This window comes from Nicotiana tabacum, chromosome 12 (assembly GCF_000715075.1).
Source record: "Nicotiana tabacum cultivar K326 chromosome 12, ASM71507v2, whole genome shotgun sequence".
NCBI lineage: Eukaryota > Viridiplantae > Streptophyta > Magnoliopsida > Solanales > Solanaceae > Nicotiana > Nicotiana tabacum.
Genome location: NC_134091.1, coordinates 35,127,401 through 35,149,900, shown reverse-complemented (window position 1 = coordinate 35,149,900; position 22,500 = coordinate 35,127,401). Strand labels below are relative to the sequence as shown.

The 22,500-nt window shown below is 36.3% G+C and overlaps 1 protein-coding gene and 1 pseudogene across 2 annotated transcripts; both read left to right on the top strand.

Annotated features, from left to right (window-relative positions):
- LOC107826113 (7-deoxyloganetin glucosyltransferase-like) overlaps positions 1-2,619 on the top strand; it is a 58,457-nt pseudogene extending 55,838 nt beyond the window's left edge.
- Positions 2,620-3,560: 941 nt separating this feature from the next.
- On the top strand, positions 3,561-7,931 carry LOC142166839 (uncharacterized). Of its 2 annotated transcripts, none has more exons than XM_075226345.1 (2): positions 3,561-4,134; positions 4,271-7,931. In XM_075226345.1, the coding sequence occupies exon 2, from the start codon at positions 5,579-5,581 to the stop codon at positions 7,235-7,237; it is 1,659 nt and encodes a 552-aa protein (XP_075082446.1). In that variant the 5' UTR covers positions 3,561-4,134; positions 4,271-5,578; the 3' UTR covers positions 7,238-7,931. The 2 variants fall into 2 exon arrangements, with proteins under 2 accessions (XP_075082446.1, XP_075082445.1); XM_075226344.1 differs by having other exon boundaries at positions 4,263-7,931.
- Positions 7,932-22,500: the final 14,569 nt, after the last annotated feature.

Below are 22,500 nucleotides of genomic sequence, written 5' to 3'. Positions count from 1 at the left end.
TCTTCTCCATGGGGCCGGATTGGCCTTCCTCGGTACTGAGTGACTGATGTTCTGTGATGTATGTATTCCAGGATGGATCTTCCCTAGGCCGTATGGGCCATATACAGTACCGAGTGGTTGAGCATGATGAGTGAAAAGTGTGAGACAGTGAGATTGAGTACTCTGAGAGTGTGAGTACATGATTCATCTCTGAGATATATGGCATTGGCATGCACATATGACATACATACATAGAGACGCTTTTTTCCTCATTCTGTGCGGTATCACGTCATTTATGACTTTTACACACATTGATATGTGAGCATAGAGAGGTATTTCACACTTGCTATCTGGAAAGAAAATGAAACATCTTACTTATTTTTGGAAAGGATTTTTGGAAAAAATTACAGTTTTCAAACTATCTCATACTTTTCGTCGATTTTGGTAAAGGATTTGGGTTTTCACTATTATTCTTGAAAAGCGGAACTATTTTTGGGAAATTGTGATAAGGTTGAGCATTTTATTTCAAATTGCTTTCTTATTTATATGCCCTACGTTGTTATGAACTGCTATTGGTTATTGGTGTTGGACCCGACCTATATTCTAGCTCGTCACTGCTTCCAACCTAAGGTTAGGTTTGTTACTTACTCAGTACATGAGGTCGGTTGTACTGATACTACACTTCTGGACATTGCGTGCAGATATTGGATGTTGTTGTTGTTGTGCTCGATGGTTGCCGGATTTGAAGATGTACCTGCGTTCCTATTGTAGCTGCCTCTTGTTCATGGTAGCCTTAGATTTATAAAAACTTTGTTTATGTACTTTTCAAACAGAAGATGTATTTACTTCATATCAGCTTTGTAAATTCTATTCTTAGAAGTTCATGATTTGTACTACCAGTTCTTGGGGAATGTATAAGACTAAGACTTTTCATTACTTAATTACTTCATAAATTGTTATTAGAATTGGTTAGTGGTTAACTGGCTTACCTAGCGGGTTGGGTTAGGTGCGATCACGACTAGTCGAATTTTGGGTCGTGACCCCAGCCCATCTCTTGAGCAGGATTCGGAGGCACCCCTTAGGTCAAAACTCTTAGAATATTTTGTGTCTCAATCAAGGGTCAATATGAAACGGCTACTCAAGACTCTCGTATAAGACGACTGGCAGACTCATGAATTCAACTACGCAACTTATCATTGTTTTCTATGTCTTCCTAGTTCTTAGCACAAACACTGTATTCCTAAGTTTACTAGTATCTCAAAAGATAGGAAGTGTTAGGAAGAAAAACAAGAGTTGTGTCAAGTTTATAAAACATTATTGCTGAAAATCATTGGTGGTGTCGACTAAGTCTCTTCTAAGTCGACTAAATTTTTAAATTAGCTGTAATTCATCCCCTCTTGTACTTTCAATTAAGACTACAAATCGAGATGAATACATGGTCAAATTTCTTATCCAAGAAACTGAGAGAAGCAAACTGGCTTCTGCTATTGTTCAGTACATTTGAGAGATTAGAGAGAGAAGTTCTTGAATCACTTCAGAGCCTTCTTTTACCGGTTTATGCCATTGGGTCGTTGCACCTTCTTATGAAACATGTCGATGACAAGACCTTGGAGGACCTAAGATCAAATCTTTGGAAAGAAGAAAACAGGCCTCTAATGTGGCTTGATTCCAAGAAACTAAATTCTGTTGTTTATGTCAATTTTGGAAGCATCACTCTTATGACTCCGGGCCAACTTATTGAATTCGCATGGGGACTTGCCAATAGCCAGCTGGATTTTTTATGGATACTTAGGCCTGATATTGTATCAGGCGAAAAAGCAGTTCTTCCACCTAAATTCCTGGAAGAAATTAAAGAAAGAGGGGTGTTAGCAAGTTGGTGCCCACAAGAGCGGTTGGAGGTTTCTTCACTCACGGTGGATGGAATTCGACACTCGAAAGTATTGGCAGTGAAGTGCCAATTTTTGTTGTAGGCAATGGGGAATAGGAATGGAGATTGACAATAATATGAAGAGGGACGAAGTTGAAAGCCTTGTAAAAGAGTTAATGACAGGGGAAAAAGGCAAAGAGATGAAGAAAAAGGCATTGGAATGGAAGAAATTGGCTGAGGAAGCTGCTCAAAAACCAGAAGGATCATCTTATGTGAACATATACAAAATGGTCAACAAAACTGTCCTTTGCTCCAAACATTAGGCCATAGTACTAATCGATTGCTGTTTGATTTCATCTTCTTCCTTTGTTGAGATCCTATCAGATTTTCTAAGTACTTGTTTCCCTTCTTTCAATATAATGTATGATTAATAAAAGTTCTTACTTGCATTCTCAAAGTCTTTTGGTCTCCACAGGCTACTGTGCCTTGCAAAATTTCTCACCTATCCTGAAAATGCTAACTGACAAGAGTGGGTTGCTATAGTGGTGAGCACCTCCCATTTCTAACCAAGAGGTTGTGAGTTCGAGTCACCCCAAGAGCAAAGTGTGGAGTTTTTGGAGGGAGAGAGCCGAGGTCTATCGCAAACAACCTCTCTATCTCAGGGTAGGGGTAAGGTTTGCGTACACACTACTCTCTCCAGACCTCACTAGTGGGATTATACTGGGTTGTTGTTGTTGTATCCTGAATATGCTAACTGAAAATATATATATAGAAGTACTCCCCCATACTTCTCATAAGAAGGAGAGGGAACAAGAGTATTCATAAACTTGATATCTGAGACAGTATGCACGGAACGGACTAATTATGTACCACGTCACCACAACTCTAAATCATGATTCTCACTTTCACTATTACTAACATGAATTTAACATCTACTTGCCGTATTTCTATTGAACTATTCGTCATCTTTTTTATCCATTTTTCGTTGACAAGCAACTTACTGCATGTAGCCGTCATAAATAGCAACATCGTGCTTATTTTTATCAGTTTCACACTATGAGTCAGCACTTTGACTTCATTTGGGTGGTACACTACAAAATGCTTTAGTCATTAGCTGCAGAAAAAGTTTCTCACTTTCAAAAACTTCCAAATTTTGCTGAAACTATCAAGATAAGTAGGAGATAATGCCCATGGGATAGACAGCAGTCCAAACCATCCAAATAACAAGTAATTTATTTTGAAAAGAAAAATGTGTGACTGTATGAGATGTTTCCTCCAATATCTTTTTATATGTGTGAGCCTTAACCAAACATACAGATCAAACTGATAGTAGAACAAAATTTTCCATTAGTGATTAGTGTTAGACCCGATTTCACTTATATTTTTATTTCTTATACAGGGGTATCTTTCTTTTTATAAGTTTGATCTCTATGTTTATTCTTTTAGGTGACCAAGTAATTAGACCTTGATATTAAACACTCACGCATATAAATATATGTGTGTATTGCTCTCTGTAAGTCATTTACTTTATACATATTTGCTAATTTGTTACGTATTTGAAGAAAAACAATTAACTCCACCTTCCAACAAATTTGTCTAGTTGCATGAATCACCTCAGCAAGTGACATATGACTTGTGAGATGGGATAAACTAATCTGGACGTGGAAATAAAATATATTGTCGCATTCCATTTTCAAGCTTTCTTGTCCTTTTCCATCGGCTTCTGAATTCTTACATGTTGCATTCTCTTACGTACTCCTTCATAAATTATCTATAAGTTTCTGCATATTCTTCCTCTTGCTAAAATAATACATATCGTTCGTTTCAGTTTGAGCGAATCGAGAGAAATAAAGAAAGAATGGCTTCACTAGTGCTGAACTTGATAAGCTTCATGCAGTTTATATACCATATCCTTGCCAAAGTCACATAAATCCCATGTTAAAGTTAGCCAAAATCCTGCATCACAAAGGCTTTCATATAACATTTGTCAACACCGAATACAACCATAGATGCCTTCTTAAGTCCCGAGGCCCCGATAGCCTCAAGAACTTGCCATCTTTCCGCTTCGAGACCATTCCCGATGGCCTCCCACCATATGATGCTTAATAATACTTCCTCTGTTCCAACAGTCTTATGCATCATTTTGGATGGTGTCACAAGCTTCACACTCGCTGCTGCACAAGAATTGGGCACCCCTCAAGTTTTCTTCTGGATCTTCGCTGCTTGTGGTTCTTTAGGTTATATGCATTACTGCAACCTTCGTGAAAAAGGATACACTCCATTTAAAGGTACATATATATATATATATACGTGCTTTAATTTCCCATGTTTTAAAATGTTCAGCTTAAGTTTTTTTTTCTTCCCCTCTTTTGAAGTATCGTTTTTGTTAAATCTTCTTCTTCTTCTTCTTCTTGAGAATTCTAGATAAAAGTTACTTGACAAATACTTGGAGATGACTTTGGATTGGATATCAGGCCTGAAAGACATACGTTTGAGGGATCTTCCTAATTTCATAAGAACTACAAATCTAGAGAAGGAAGTTCTCTAATCGAAAAAAGAGAGATCGAAAATATGCTTCAGCTATTATTATCAATACATTTGAGTCATTAGAGAAGGAAGTTCTTGAATCACTTCAAACACTTTCTTCCTCCGGTGTATGCAATTGGACCATTGCATTTGCTTGTGAAACATGTTGACGACAAGAATTAGGAGGACTTAGGATCAAATCTTTGGAAAGAAGATGAAAAGTGTCTTGAATGGTTAGTGATAGGTTATAAGTACCTTTGTTTTAAGTTTTGATGATCTAACAAACTTAATGTCAAGAACCAGATGAGGTACCTCATCCACATTGGTTTACATTCCCAAGTGCATGTAAACAACTAGACTTAAGCCGGAGATGTTCGTCAGTACATAAGAAGTTAAAGAATCGATAAGGGGAACAGATGGTCTTCAGTTCCCCTGGTGATTGTACCAAGTCAACTCTCCAACAGCTGGAAAGTGATTGACGGCACACGCAACAGTACAGCACAGTGAAGCAGCCACCTCCATTGGGAAGGACCTTATACCCAAGTTGCTTATATCATTCAAGTGAGCTCATCAATATTATATTAACATTAAACCAATGACAAAACATTACATAGAGAATTTACTCAAGCACTCCAATAGTGATTAAGCCTCCAGTCAAAAATTCTCAAGTGCATCAAGAACAAAGAACAATACGGCTAAGGACCAGTTCCCATATCAAGTGATTATATGTCCTTAGTTGAATTGTAACTTTGTTAAAGTTCTCAATTGTAATTCCTATTTAGCTTGTTTAGAAGCATTGCGTAGGAAACTCTTTGTAAATCATAAACCCTTGTGTTTGTGTCTTGGCTAGAGTTAGTCAAGTTGTAAAGTCTTTGTAATAGAGTTATTACAAAGTGGCTTGTAATAGAGTGTTACAAGTTAGTCATGGATTAAGAGGTTAATTCCTAGGTTACATAGGTTGTAATCTGAAAGTTGCTCAGTAGTGAAGTTGAAATCCTATAAGGGTAGGTCGTGGTTTTTAATCCCGTTGAGATAGAAATTTTCCACGTAAAATTCCTCCTGTCATTTACTTACTGCAGTGTGCGTGATTTCTGTGAGAACTTATAGAGAACCTAGTTCTCTATATAGTTTGGTAGGCCTTTAAATTCTATTAATTGGTATCAGAGCAGGTTCTTTCTATCAGCCTAACACCTAGAAAGAATCATCATGGCTGCTCCACCAAACTTTGAAGAAGGTCAGTCTACCTACAGGCCACCAAGGTTCAATGGCCAGTACTATGGATGGTGGAAGACTAGGATGCATGACTTCATCATGGCTGAAGATTCAGAGCTATGTGATGTTATCTATGACGGACCCTTTGTTCCCACCAAGAATCTTGGCGACCCAGCTGTATCCATTCCCAAGACGAGGAAGGAATTCAATGACGCTGATCGAAAGGCCATAGAAAAGAACTTTCATGCAAAGCAAATTCTTGTTTGTAGCATTGGTCTTGATGAATATAACAGGATATCGGCATGCCAATCAGCAAAAGAAATCTGGGAGGCTCTTCATACAGCTCACAAAGGAACAACACGGGTTAAGCAATCCAAGATCGACATGCTCATAATTGAATACGAGCTCTTCAGGATGAAAGATGATGAATCCATCCAAGAATTGCATACTCGCTTCACATCCATCATTAATGAGCTTCACTCTCTTGGTGAAACTATTCCAAGAAACAAGTTTGTCAAGAAAATCCTTAGTGTACTGCCCAGTTCTTGGGAAAGCAAAGTGAACGCCATTACAGAGGCGAAGGACTTGCAGACACTAACCATAGATGAACTTGTTGGCAATCTGAAAACATATGAAATGAAAAAGAAGGACAATGAAAGAAGAGAACCCAAAAGGGAGAAGAACCTGGTCCTCAAGACAGACAGCAATGATTCAAGCGGTGAGGATGGTGATATGGCTTACTTGACAAGAAGATTCCAGAAGATGGTTCGCAGGAATGGAGGCATTCCAAAAAGGGGAAGTTCTAGCAAGCCAAAAAATTATGACCTCTATCATAAATGCGGCAAGCCAGGACACTTCATCAAGAAGTGCCCTATCCTAAAGCAAGATCAGTACAAAAACAACTTTGATAAAGCAGCCAAGAGGAACCCGGTTCCTGATAAACGCTTCAAGAGAAAGAATGTCGTTGTCAATATTGTAAAGCAAGCTCTTGCTGCATGGGGAGACTCCTCCAGCGAATCTGAAGAAGAAGATGATCATTGTGATAGTTTAATGATGGCAGTGGAAAGTGAAGCAACTGAGTACGACTCAATCTTTGCCTTGATGGCTCAGTCTGATGATGATGATGATGATGATGATGACGACGATGATGAGGTAAATTTTCTGGATGTTCAGAGAAATCTGAAATCTTATTCACCTAAAAAACTCATGTCTTTGGAAAATGTGTTAATTGATGCTTATCACAATCTTATAAATGATAAAGATGCTTTAATTGTGGAGTTAGGAGAAGCAGAACAAATCAGAGATGAATTAGTAATCGTTGTTGCTGATTTAAAGGAAACAATTGAGAATCTGAAGAAAGAGAAAGATGCCTTAGATGAAAAAATTGCAAATATAGAACATGAAAGAGATGATATAATGGTCGTTATGGTAGACCTAAAAGAGACCATTGAGTGTGTCAGAAAAGAAAAAGAAACCTTAACTGAGAGGGTTTCTAACATTGAGCATGAGAGAGATGACCTATTAGTGGTGGTAGTGGACTTGAAGGAAACAATTGGGGAACTTAAAATGGAGAGTAGGCCTGAAAATTCTCAAAAGGGAAATATCTCAACCCAAAATCCCACCACAGGCGTCGTGATGGCACCTAGTCTCTAAGACTAGGTAAGACGATTTCTATTACATTTTGAAGCCATCGAGGTATACAACCTCCCAAGACTAACAGCGGACTGAAAGTAATAGCGGAAATAATTACAGTATACAACCTCCCAAGACTGGTAGTACTGAGTCACGAACTCTAACTGAATACATAGAATGATCACGAGGACTGAATATACAATACTGTTTGATTACAAGTTAATAGTACAATGAAATGAAAAGACTCCAAGGGACTGCGACGACCAAGCAGCTCTACCTTGAATCCTTACGATCCCGCTTTAACTCTGCTCAAGTCCGTTATCTTCAATACATGGTTCTGCACAAAAATGTGTAGAAGTGTAGTATGAGTACGCCACGGTCGGTACTCAGTAAGTATCAAGACTAACCTTAATGGAGTAGAGACGAGGTACAGTCAAGACACTCACTAGTCCAATAACTTGTACAATATAATATATAAAATAATAGGAAACAATAACAATAGGGCCACATGAAACAACCAGTGATATGCACAGCAGACAACAAGAATACCACTAATATCGCTCAACAATTAATATGTACAATTACACCCAATTAAATCAAGTCCTTCAAATAAATGTCTTTTATATATAATTCTTCCAGATAGCTCTCTTTCAAATATAATTTTCTCAAATAATTATTTTTCAAATATAATTCCTCAAATAAATATCTTTCAAATACAATTCTTTCATATAATACTTTCTAAGTAAAATCCTTCCAAATAAATATTTTGAATATAATTCTTTCAATAAATCTTTTCAAATATAATTTCCTCAAATAAATATCTTTCAAATACAATTCTTTCATATAATACTTTTTAAGTAAGAATCCTTCCAAATAAATATTTTGAATATAATTCTTTCAATTAAAAAGTCACCATGTGACACCTCATTTCATATTCATAAAAATACGGGTCTCAACCCATTTTCATATTTTTTGTAAACGCGGGTCTCAGCCCATTTTCATATTTTCACGGCACCTAGTGCCCATAATTAAATCATCATATTTCCCCGGCACCTCGTGCCCTCATTTCATCTCACAACTGCACGGATAATTCACGTGTCCAATATCATCATTATTTACTCACGGCATCTCGTGCCCACATTTCAATTTATAATCCGCCTGGCAATAGCCACAGATTCTCAATTTCAACATAAAACAAATTGTTATCAATTTACTATCAACAAGACCAATTGCACAAGGCATAAAAATAAACACAAGAAAAATTATAACATCACATAAAAATCATCAACACCACAACCCCACATCATCGCATATCGTCCCTGACAATAGCCACCCTTATCGCTCATATTGCCTCCCTTATCACTCCTATAGCCACCCTTATCGCTCCGCCCAGACAATATCAATAGCCACCCTTATCACTCCTATTGCCACCCGTATCGCTCTGCCCAGACAATATTCCAACAAACACAACAACAGTGAAATGCCACCCTTATACCCACATAATATCAACGGTGAAATGCCACTCTTATCTCCCGAAAATAGTAACTCACACAACACAACAATTTACACGGGAAATTAACACGACAATATAATAAAATCAATTCAAATCACAATTTTTCCAATGGCCATAACCAAATGTTAAAGATATAATAAAATCAATTAATTTCACAACAAATAGCCCAAGGCTCCACACAATGTATATAACACCCAAAAATAATCAATAGAGATAGAAATTACTCAGCATAAAGCAAAACCTTCATTAATGCAAATTTAGATAATTATATTAACATTTATTCTTAAGCTCGCTTAAATTAATTATTTGCATAAGAAGATTCATATTGGAATTAATTTCCAATAAATATTAAACCAACAATACTCACGAAATTTCATAAATATTTCAAGTAACAATTACATCGAATTATCATATAAAAACAAATTAAACAACAAGGATTTAGGCATGGCAAACAGATGATTTAATAATTTTTCATAATTTCCCAATTTACTACGCAATAATGCCTAAGACTTTATTTCAATGAATTTTGCACGTATAAGCCCGAGTACGTACTCGTCACCTCGCGTACACAGCTTTTCGCATTTCACAAATGGCACATAAGACTCAATGCCTAAGGGGTAATTCCCCCACTCGAGGTTAAGCAAGACACTTACCTCTTTGAAGTTATGCTGATATTCCAAAATCGCCTTCTTTCTTGAGTTGACCTCCGGACAGCTCAAATCTATCCAAATTAATTGTATAACTTCATTAAAATTTATCGGAAATAATTCCGGATAATAATATGTCGACTTAAAATTTTATTCCAAAACAGTCAATGCGGGACCCGCCCCTCGGAACCTGACATAATTTTCATGAAATACGAACACCCATTTCGATACGAGTTCAACCATGCCAATTTTATCGGATTCCAATAATAACTCGACCTCCAAATCTTAAATTTTCGTTTTTGGAAGATTTTGTAAAAATCTTGATTTCTTCCATTTAAATCCAAATTAAACGATGAATATAATCATAGATTCATGAAATATAATCACTTTAGGATATAGAACACTTATCCCAACCAAGCTTGTGAGGAATCCCTCCAGAATCGCCCAAATCCGAGCTCGAAAAATTCCAAAATGAAATGCCAAAAATGACCAAGTTCAATCCTTATGTTTCTGCCCAGTTTCGCACCTGCGGACATTTTAGTCGCACCTGCGAGCTCGCTTTTGCGAGTAAATTCTCGCTTCTATGATGCCCAGACCACTACCCTCGCACCTGCGGAAGAGCTTACGCTTCTATGCTCACGCAGGTGCGGAAAAATGCTTCTCACCTGCGACCTTTGCTCTTCTCGCTCCAGGCCGCATCCGCGACCATTTTGTCACTTTTGCGGTCGCGCCCCTGCGACCATTTCCATCGCAGGTGCGATGGTACCAGAACTGGAAAAATTCCAGAATTCCTTCAAGCAAAATTTTGGTCTGTTTAACCATCTTAAACTCGCCCGAGGCCTTCGGGACCTCAACCAATTATACCAAAATGTACCAAAATACAATACGAACTTAGTCGGGGCTTCAAACCACGTCAAACAAAACCGAAATTACGAATCGCGCATCGAATCGAATTATGAGTTTTTCAAATCTTCCAACTTCTATATTTTGCGCCGAAACGTATCAAATCAATCCGGAATGACTTCAAATTTTGCACACAAGTCATAATTGACGTAATGGAGCTATTCCCATTTCTGGAATAGAAATCCGACCTCGTTATCAAAAATTCATCCTTCGGTAGGATTTTCCAAAATCATCTATTTTTCAACTTTCACCAAAATGTGCCGAATTGTCCTACGGACTTCCAAATCCAAATCCGAACATACGCCTAGTCCGAAATCATCATACGAAGTTATCTCTATCATTGAAATTCTATTCCGGGGTCGTTTGCTCAAAAGTCAACTCCCTGGTCAACTCTTTCCATTTAAGCTTCAAATGAGAATTTTTATTTAAATTAAATTTTGAATCTTCCGAAAACCAAACTCGACCACACACGTGGGTCATAATACATATTGCAAAGCTTCTCGAGACTTTAAGTCACTGAACGGGGAATAATTTCTTAAAACGACAAGTCGGGTCATTACAGGAAAGGAAGTTGAAAGTGAGGCACACATTAAGCTTGAAAGTAAGTTAAATTCAGTGAAGTCCAGTTTGTGTGCCGAGCTTGAGAAAAACAAACAACTTCATTAACAACTAGGAACAGTGAAGAGTGACCTTGAAAAATCACTCAAGTGGACATGGTCCTCTGATGCTATCACTACCATGTACACTAATAAGGGGAGAAACAGGCAGGGGATTGGGTTCCAAAGGGAAAATATTCCCTACAACCCTCATAGCAAGTACGTTATTATACATGATAATTGGCTTTGCACTCACTGTGGCAACACTGGGCACTTTAAAGAAAACTGCAAGGCCAGATGTCAGTCACAGCAAAAAAACACAAAGTTTTCGCTGAAAAAGTAACTACTGGTAGAGAACCTGGTCCCTCATATAAAAAAATACATGATGCCTGCTTGGACCAGAAGATCCCCCATTCACCCCTTTCCTCATTACAAGGGACCCAAACTCGTGTGGGTTCCTAAGTCTAACTCCTGATTTTCTTGTGCAGGGAACAATAAAAGGGAGCAGCCTATAATGGTACATGATAGCGGCTACTCAAAGCATATGACTGGAAGTACAAATGATTTGCTTTCACTTAAAGCCGTACAAGGAGGGAGTGTATCCTTTGGAAATTGCAAGAAATGATACATTTTGGGAGTTGGAAGGATTTGGAAGTCTCTCTCACACTCAATCAAAAATGTGTACTACGTGAACAGGTTGAAGTACAGCTTGGTAAGTATTTCCCAGATCTGTGACAAGGAAAACAATGTGGAATTTGTGTCAAAAATATGTACAGTCACAAACCTAGTGACTGGTGAGGTGGTGCTAGTAGCAAAAAGATACAAAAATATCTATGTTGCTGATTTTGAGTCTCTCCAGAATGGTGATCTCAGTTGTCTAAGTGTTGTTAATGATGATGCTGAATTATGGCATAAGAGGATGGGTCATGCAAGCTTCACGTTGCTGAACAAATTGGTCAGGAAGGACCAGGCTCGTGGTCTGCCCAAGTCAGGTTTCAAGGATCACAAAGTGTGTGATGCATGTGTAAAAGGCAAGCAAGTCACATCCTCATTCAAGCCCAAAATGGAAGTCAGTACCTCAAGGCCACTTGATCTTCTTCACATGGATCTATGTGGACCCATGAGGGTGGCAAGCAGGGGAGGAAAGAAATATATCTTTGTTATAGTTGACGATTAGTCCAGATTCACCTAGACTCTGTTTCTCAGAACCAAGGATGAAACCTTTGAAGTGTTTGTTGCATTCGTCAAAAGGATTCAAGTGAAAATGGGTAATAATGTAGCTTGCATCAGGTCTGATCATGGGACAGAGTTCGACAATGCCAAATTTGATGAGTTCTGTACTGAAAATGGTATCACTCATAATTTTTTAGCTCCAAGAACACCTCAACAAAATGGTGTTGTGGAGAGGAAGAATAGAACTCTTAAAGACATGGCAAGGACAATGTTGATTGACAGTGGGATCGCAAAGAGTTTCTGGGCAGAAGCTGTCAATACTGCTTGCTACTTGGTGAACAGGTGCATGATCAGGTCCCTTCTGAACAAGACTCCATATGAACTACTGAATGGAAGGAAGCCCAAGCTGACACATCTAAGGACTTTTGGGTGTAAATGTTTTGTCCTCAACAATGGAAAGGAAGCTCTTGGAAAATTCGATGCTGAAAGTGATGAAGGAATCTTTCTGGGATACTCATCCCAAAGCAAATCTTACAAAGTATACAACAAAAGGACTCAATGTGTTGAAGAGAGTATACATGTGAAATTTGAAGAATCTCACCTCTCCTGTGAGAAGAAGAGACGTGTTGACCAAGATGGAGAACCTTTATCTGTTCCATGTGAAGTTATTGACATGGAAAATGGAAAGGCAGGCATGATGAGTCATGTCAAGGAATCCAGTAAAGATGATGCAAATACATCTTCATCCATTAGAGAGGAACCTGGTCCCACGATCACAACAACTGAAGCTGAAAAAAGAGTTGTTGATGCAGTCCAAGGTACTCCACTTGCTGAAGTAAGAAGTGGCCAAGCACCTCAGTCAGATATACCTAGGTCCTCTACAAATGAGATTCAAGTACCAAATTGGAAGCACAAAAGCTCACATCCTCTTGACAACATTATCACCCCTCTTGACTCAGATGTTCAAACCAGATTAAAAGCCGGAAATTCACTTGCCTTTTTAGCCTTTCTTTCCCAAATAGAGCCCAAAAACATCAAGGAAGCATTGAAAGATGCAGACTGGATCACATCTATGCAAGAAGAGCTTCATCAATTTGAAAAAACAAGGTATGACACCTAGTTCCTCGACCCGCAGATTGAACTATCATAGGGACCAGGTGGGTATTCAGGAACAAAATTGACGAGTTTAGAAATACAACAAGAAATAAGTCAAGGCTTGTAGTTCAAGGCTACAATCAAGAAGAAGGGGTTGATTATAACAAAACATTTGCTCCATTTGCTCGAATAGAAGCTATTAGAATTCTTATTGCCTTTGCATCTCATATAGAGTTCACATTGTTCCAAATGGATGTCAAAAGTGCATTTCTAAATGGCTACCTGAAAGAAGAAGTTTATGTAAAGCAGCCTCCTGGATTTGAGTGTCACGAGCATCCTGAGCATGTATTCAAGCTGGACAAGGCATTGTATGGGCTAAAGCAAGCTCCCTAGGCTTGGTATGAAAGATTATCAAAGTTTCTTCTAGAAAATGGCTTTACAAGAGGGAAAATTGACAACACTCTTTTTCTAAAGAAATGATGGAGGAACCTGCTCATTGTTCAGGTATATGTTGATGATATCATTTTTGGAGCCACAGCTGACTCTTTTTGTGAAGAGTTTGCAAAACTCATGGGTAGTGAGTTTGAGATGAGTATGATGGGAGAATTAAATTTCTTCCTGGGACTTCAAGTGAAGCAATCTCAAAAGGGAACACTGATAAGTCAGCAGAAGTACATCAATGGGCTGCTAAAAAGGTTTGACAGGGAAACATCAAAAGTTATTAACACTCATATTGCCACAGCTACTCGTCTAGACATGAATGAACCTGGTTCTCCTGTAAATCAGACCGTGTATAGAGGGATTATAGGGTTACTCTTGTATCTCACTGCAAGCAGACTAGATATTGTGTTCAGCGTGGGCCTTTGTGCAAGGTTTCAATCCAATCCAAAGGAATCTCACCTGAAGGCTTCCAAGATAATATTGAGATATCTCTAAGGAATGCAGGACCTGGTTCTTTTCTATCCCTCAGGTGACAGCTTTGATCTTATTGGGTATGTTGACGCTGATTATGTAGGATATCTGATGGACAGGAAAAGCACGTTTGGAATGGCACATTTCTTGAGTTCTTGCCTAATCTCATGGGGTACAAGGAAGAAAACTCGGTGGCACTTTCAACTGCAGAAGTGGAATATGTAGCATCTGCCTCCTGTTGTGCTCAATTGTTGTGGATCAAACAGCAGTTGAAAGGCTTTGGAATATTCTCTGATTGTGTGACCCTCTTGTGTGACAATGCAAGTGCACTCAACATGGACAAAAATCCAGTCCAACATAAGAAGACCAAGCACATTTATGTACATCATCACTTCCTCAGAGACAATGTTGAAAAAGGGCTCATCTGTATGAAGTTTTGCAGCACTGAAGATCAGATTGCAGACATCTTCACTAAACCTCTTAGCTAAAAGTGTTTTCTGGCAAAGTCTAACTCATTTCTATATCGTTACAGGTAGACACGCATGATGATTATAGAGCAGCTGATACAATGCATGCTGGTAAAAAGGGTTAAGCTTACATTTGCAAGACCTGTCATGTAACCTGGTTCTCCTGAAACAGGTTAGTAGCTTCTTTGTTTTCTCATACACAATTTAGAACAGATAAAAACAATGCCACATCATCATTGTGGCAGTCTCTTTACTTTGCGTCTTTTGAACCAAAACGTCTCACCTGTTACCGAACGACCCAACTCCCAAAATAAAACTGCCGCATTTTCTTAACAGGTCCTTTATCTCTCATAAATGCATCTATCAAGGTCACAACTCCTCACATCAAACTTCAAACTCTTCACTTCCCCTTCTCTCTTCTCAAACCACTAATCTCTCTAGTAAACTCCATCATGACTGAGAATCAAGAAAACTCTGGTGCTCTCAACAATACCCCCATCGAGTGCACACCAGCTGAAACTCCAATAATATACTCCTCAACAAACACCACCACCAGTCCAAACCCTAGAGCGGAGTCTCCTCCACACTTAGTCTCCTCACCTACCCACTCAGGTTCTGGTTCTCATCGAAGTCGCAAAACCTCGACTCCAAAAATGTTTGTGGCTACCAGCTCTCCTCCATTCTCGCTGGTATGACATAGTGAACAGGGTGAACATGGTAACCTGGTCCAAGAGGGAAATCAGGAAACATCAAATCTCATTATGGAAGAGAACTCAAGTGCAAACCAAGAGGCTAGTCCTGACAATGCTGACTCAACCATGACAGGTCGTGAGTCTACCGGTAACACTCATTATTATGTTGAGATTTCCATGGAACCACAAGAAAAGAAGGCAATAGAAAATATGCTCTCCATAGCTGGTGAAGGGGTTTATGTTGAGGAAGAGCCTCAGGCCATAATAGATGGGAGAGAGCTTGTGCCATTTGAAACTTCGGCACAAGATGATACTAATGTGGTCCCTAATGATGGACCTGATCCCTCCACGGAGGATCCAGGCCAGGGGTCATCTCCCCAGGTCAGTATTGATCCTGCTTCTTCTCCCCATTTCTATGATGAACCCCTGTTTATGGTGGTGCGTGAGATGTGGTGTGATAGTGAAGAAGATTTAGAGGATTTGGTGATTGCTAGCTTTATCAGGGCTAGGAGTAAGCTATTTGCAACTCCTGAGCCAACTCCTAAGCGACCCACTATAAGGTTTCAAAAGAAGGAGGCTCTTGAGTCTGCTCTTAAGAAAATCAATGGAGTCAAAGAAGGAGAAAGTTGGTGAAGGATAGCAAAGCAGTACTTGAAAAGGTTGTTCCTGTTGTCAATGTAGATGAGGAAGTAGAAGAGGAACCTAGTTCCTTGACTCACAAGCCCTCGAAGCAGAAACACTCTCTCTCCAAATCCAAAAAGAACATTTCTGTAAGTGTTGGGAGTCCAACCAAGAGTGTTAATGCTGTTTCCAATGAATAGTTTATGGAAAAGACTGGTGAAAAGACAGTGAAAGAGAGTGGTGGAAAATCTGATGATGAAGTAGTGGAAGATTCTGGTGAACATGTGCCTGAAAAATCAGTAGAGAAGGGAAAGTCTACTCTCAAGTCAGTGAAAAGAAAAATGGATGTTGATGAGGAACCTGGTTCCTCCAAGAAAGCAAATGTTGAAGAATCAGGAAGTTCTAGGAAAGGAAAGTTGAGAAAATCGAAGGTACTGTGGGGCCGCACTTTTGCCCCTGACATTGTGGAGCTTGTCGGGATGCGGAAGTTAGTGGAAATTTGTGATTTTCAACAATGGACTCATTTGTTTACAAATGATATTCCAAAAGTGTATGAGGAGGAAGTGCGGAGCTTCTATGCCGACTTCTTCAAAGTTGAAGATGATCACATCTGTGTGTTGGTGAATGGGGTTGACATAGTGATGGATTCTGCCTTGTTGGGGTCAATTATGGGTGTTCCTGCTGAAGGGTTGTCATCTGTTCAAGGCGCCTACTCTTCCTATTTCATAAATGCCATAGTTAAGGACAAGGCAATCCAACAGGGGGAACGGGTGCATAAGAAGGCACTCCTTCCAGTATATCAGTTGCTCTTTGAGATAGTTAACAAAGTATTGCTTCTCCGTGCTGAGAGGAGATCTATTACGTCCAAAGCTGACCTAGTCCTTATGAAAGCCTTGGATGGCTTCACCACCATCAATCTGCCTGGGATAATGATTGAGCATATGCAAACAGTGGTAGACTATAAGGATTGGAAACCATGGGCTACCTTGTGGGTTTCTTCTCACAAAGGTCTTCGAGTTCTTCAAGGTACCTATGGGACATGTCAAAGTGGGCACTAAAAAGCAAACTTTCTCCATGACCACTCTTGATTAGTGTGAGTGTATTGACAAGGTCGGAGGAGTTGGAAGCACCTCTACTATCTCTCAACTGATACATGCTCAGAATAGTGCTACAGAGGAGATCCAGAAGTTAAAGGCAATGAATGCAATTCTTGAGAGTCAGCTACAAGAGGCACCTGGTTCCGGTAGTTCTCACAGCTTAGAGGTTACCCGCCTTACTAAGGAGAATGTTGAGCTCAGGAAACAAGTGGAGGACCTGAAATAAAGACTGCTCAATGAGCACATGTCCTCGAATGCTCGCATGGATCTTGTCCTTAAATCCCATGTCCCTTCCTCTAAGCCCTCTTCCTCCAGTGCCCCCTAAACAGTGTCACCTTCAGTGTCCAGTTTCCAGTGTCCGTCTCTTATGAATATCTGTGATGATGCCTTTTTTGTTGTTGGTACTTGTTTTTGTTTTTGAATTGTGGATGGTAATATTGAATCTGACCATGTTTGTAAAGTACATATTGTTTAATGGAAGCTTTTCCCCATTTGCCGTGTATGATATTATTTCTTTGTCTCTGTTTTCTATCATGTTTGTGTGCACACAAGTGGCATGAGTTAACCACGCTAGACTTCTTTTTGCTACTTACTTAGTACTCTTCTTTTTATGATGCCAAAAAGGGGAAGATTTTTGCATAATTGAATAATGATGTGTGCACTCATTAAGGGGAAATATAGATTCAGGGGGAACTAAATGTGTGCACTGATTAAGGGGGAATACAGATTCAGGGGGAACTAAATGGGCGTCCTGTTTCTGGTTTTTGTAGCTCTTCGTAGGATTTTCATTATAAGTTTGTCATCATCAAAAAGGGGGAGATTGATAGGTTATAAGTACCTTTGTTTTAAGTTTTAATGATCTAACAAACTTAATATCATGAACCGGATGAGGAACCTGATCCACATTGGTCCACATTCCCAAGCATATGAAAACAACGAGACTTAAGCTGGAGATGTTCGTCAGTACCTCAGAAGTTAAAGAATCAACAATGGGGAATAGATGGTCTTCAATTCCCCTGGTGATTGTATCAAGTCAACTCTCCAACAGCTGAAAAGTGACTGACGGCACTCCGACAATGATTAAGCCTCCAGTAAAAAATTCTCAAGTGCATCAAGAACAAAGAACAACACTGCTATTGACCAGTTCCCATATCAAGTGATTGTATGTCCTTAGTTGAGTTGTAACTTTGTTAAAGTTCTCAATTGTAATTCCTACTTAGCTTGTTTAGAAGCATTGTGTAGGAAACCCTTTGTAAATCATAAACCCTTGTGTTTGTGTCTTGGCTAGAGTTAGCCGAGTTGTAAAGTCTTTGTAATAGAGTTATTACAAAGTGGCTTGTAATAGAGTGTTACAAGTTAGCGAGGGATTAAGAGGTTTATTCCTAGGTTACATAGGTTGTAATCTGAAAGTTGCTCAATAGTAAAGTTGAAATCTTACAAGAGTAGGTCGTGATTTTTAATCCCGTTGAGCTAAAAATTTTCCACGTAAAATTCCTCCTGTCATTTACTTACTGTAGTGTGCGTGGTTTCTGTGGGAACTTATAGAGAACTTGATTCTCTATATAGTTTGGTGGACCCTTAAATTCTATCAGTTAGATTCCAAGAAACTGAATTCTGTTGTCTATGTCAATTTTGGAAGCATTGCTGTAATGATTTCGAACCAACTTATCAAATTTGCTTGGCCAGTGGCGAAGTCAGGAATTTCTCTAAGGATGTTCAAACTTAAAATTGTCGAAAAAAATTTTCCGACAAAGAGTGTTCAGTATATGTTATATACCTCTATAACCTAATATTATTCTTATATACGCAATGTAAGTTTTCAACGAAGGGTGATCAATTGACCACTCTTTAGGACATGTGCTTTCGCCCTTGTGCTTGGGTACTTGCCAATAGCCAGCTGGAATTTTTATGGATCACCATTTAAGATAATGTATTAGGAGAGGGTTGAAAATCATTTACATCCCCCAAGTTTGCTTTAAAAATCAAACTCATCCTCCAACTTTGAACAATTATCATTCTACTCCTCATATTAAAGATGACTTCTTAAAATGCCTATTCTACCCTCTACAATTTTTATCTCTTATTTTTATTCTTTAATATAATTATATTTTTTATTTTAATTTATATTATCAACTTACCTATAGGAAAATTTTAAAACCTTTTTCGTAACCAAAAAGAGTGAGAAGTAGTAGTCAAGCATATAAGTTAATGATGTTCAATAGTGAAATAAATGAGAAAAAGAAAAAAAAAATACAATAAATAATTTACTTGTATAGGTAATTTTATTAATAGCAATCAAAATTTTATTTACAAAATTGAGAATAAAAGAGAGTAAAAATTCTATAAATTATACAATGCAGGTAATAAAAAAATAATGGGCGTAAAATAGAGGTAAATTTTATAATAAATTTTGCAAAAATTATCAATTTAAACATTGCATGAACTTTAGTTATAATTTAAAAAAAATCTAGTAATAACAATCAAAACTCAAAAATTTATATACACCATAGATAATAATAAATAGTGGAACTGAAAATCACATGCACACACCAACATACATTATATGCATTTTAATATACATAATATTAAAATAATAATAATAATAATAATAATATTAAAAAAAACTAGCAATAAATTTAGTAATAAATTCATAATATAATTATTTTATTTATAATGCTAGTGAACTTAGATTAAATTATATAAATAAGATATAGTATTTTTAACTTATGAATAAATACATGCATTAAAAAATATCTAAATAATATAAAAAAGGTATTAAATATATGGAGAGTTGAAATTGTCAAGGGTAAAAAAGATATTGTGTAGGACGAAAGGATGAAAATGACAATTATTCAAAATTAGAAGATGTGTTTGATTTTTAGAGTAAACTTGGGGAATGTAAATTATTTTCACCGATCAGGAAGAAACTAAAGACAGAGTGTGCTAGCAAGTTGGTGTCCACAAGAACAAGTCCTTGTGGATATTCGTCTTGATTTTTTTATTTATAAATGTTGGATCCGGTTTAGAAGTGAGCAAAACTATTCCCCTAGATCATGTTAGTACAACCAGATTTTTGTTCGGGAATTATTACATCCTTGTTCTTTCAATAGATTTTGTGACACATCTAATAAAACAAACTATATGAAATGTCTCAGCGCCACTACAAAAGTTATCGTGTAATTAACAAATGAAGTCGAATTGCCGATGAGGAAGATTAGTATTCGCCGGAAATAAAAATCTATATTTATATATTATTAAAAAGAGAGGAAAGAGTCATCTCCTTAAATCAAGTAGCGGCCTAGAAAAGGGTCACATGACATAAGTAGTTAATAATTAGTTATTTTGGTAATAAATAGTTATTGGTTATTATTTTTGAAATATCTATAAAATAAATAAAATAAAATATTTTAGAATAAAAAACGAAAATTCAAAAAAAAATGTCAATTCAAATTGGAGAATAATTTTAAGTTGGAGTTTTAAAATTATTTTAAAATAAAAAAACTGAAATTACAAAAAATGAAAAACTGCCAATTCAAAATTTCTTTGTTTTTTTAAAAATAATTTTTGTTTTTATTTTTACAAATAAAAGGTTTATTTATTCAGAAAATATTATTGAGAATAATAGAATAAAATAAAAAATAAAAAAATATATCATTAATTATATTATAAAAAGAAAGTAGCATACAAAAATTTAAATAAAGTAATATGCTAATAAAAGTTTCTATTAACAATGCAATAATATTAAATATTGAATAATATAATTTAAAAAAATACCGAACAAGCCTATTATTCGATGCCTATATAAGTTTCATTAATTTAATAGAGATTTTATTCATTAAAATTCAGATAATATTATTGAGAACAATAGGATAAATTTAAAATAAAAAATATTTCAAGAGTAATAAAATATATATCTTCTATTATATTATAAAAAGAAAGTAGTAGACAAAACTATTAAATAAAGTAATATGCCAATAAAAATTTCTATTAACAATGCAATAATATTAAATATTGGATAATATAATAAAGAAAAATACAGAACAAAAAAATTATTCAATGACTATACAACTCTATTTAGTTTAATAGAAATTTTATTCATTAAAATTCAGATAATATTATTGAGAACAATAGGAATATATAATAAGGAAAAATACATAACAAAAACGTTATTCGATGACTATATAAGTCCCTTTAATTTAATAGAGATTTTATTCATTAAAATTCAGATAATATTATTGGCAACAACAGAATAAAATTTAAAATAAAAAATATTTCAAGATTAATAAAACATATATATCTTCTCTTATATTACAAAAAGAAAGCGATCAAACAAAAATATTAAATAAAATAATATGTTAATAAAAAGTTCTATTAACAATGTAAAAATACTAAACATTGGATAATAGAATAAAGAAAAATATAGAATAAAAAAGTTAATCAATGACTATATAAGTCACTTTAATTTAATAGATATTTTATTATTGGTATATCATATTGACAAACAAAATGACAATTAAAATTTATTAAAGAAATACGATCTAATATGTTCAAACAAATCCGGTCACAATTTAATTTAATTAATATTTTTTAATATTGAAGCGCGGTAGAAAAATTATTCAATGACTATATAAGTCCCTTTAATCTAATAGAGATTTTATTATTGAGTATATCATATTGACAAATAAAACGACAATTGAAATTTATTAAAGCAATACGATCTAATATGTTCAAACAAGTTCGATCACAATTTAATTTAATTAATATTTTTTAATATTGATTGCCCATCGCGCGGGTACAACTACTAGTATATATTAATAAGACAAATAATATTTGGATATTCCTATGATAGAAGTTTATTTTGGAGCTCATCAACTCTTTAAATTCTTTCATCTTTCAGAGAGTTAATAATTTTAGAGAACAGACCAATGGCATTTTCAAACTCGATTCATCAAACTTTAATCTCTGCATGGTTCACACTCACTCAATCACAGAAGAAACATAAATGGAATACAAATGAAATAACAGGATTACAAGAAGGTATTGCTACCAATATTGGCAATCTAAGTTCTTCAACATTTATTTTGTTCTTCAATCATTTTACAACACTCAGGTGTGTGAGCACGTGATTTTTGCCCGACGAAAATACTCCTACAAAATCCAGAAAAATAGATTTTTATAATTATTTTTTAGTTTTTATAGAATTTTTAGGAATTTCCTGTTAATTAATTGTTTACATTTAGTTACGCATTTAACATCTTAAAATCATATGAAAAACACCAAAAAATGTTCAATGTTTCATTGCATAGCATTTTAGATCTTAATTGCATTTAGGATTTAATTAAATGAGTTAATTAAAATATTAAACAACAATCACAAAAATACCATAGTCATTTTATATTAGTTTTTAGTCTTATTACTCGTTAATTTCAATTGTTGTGATATGGAATCTGTAGGTAATCAGTCACCATCCATGCTCCATCTATATGAATAATTTCGTCGGTTTACTGCAAACTCTCTCGTTTAAATGGACTATAACTAGGAATTTCGAAATATAATGAACAACTTCAT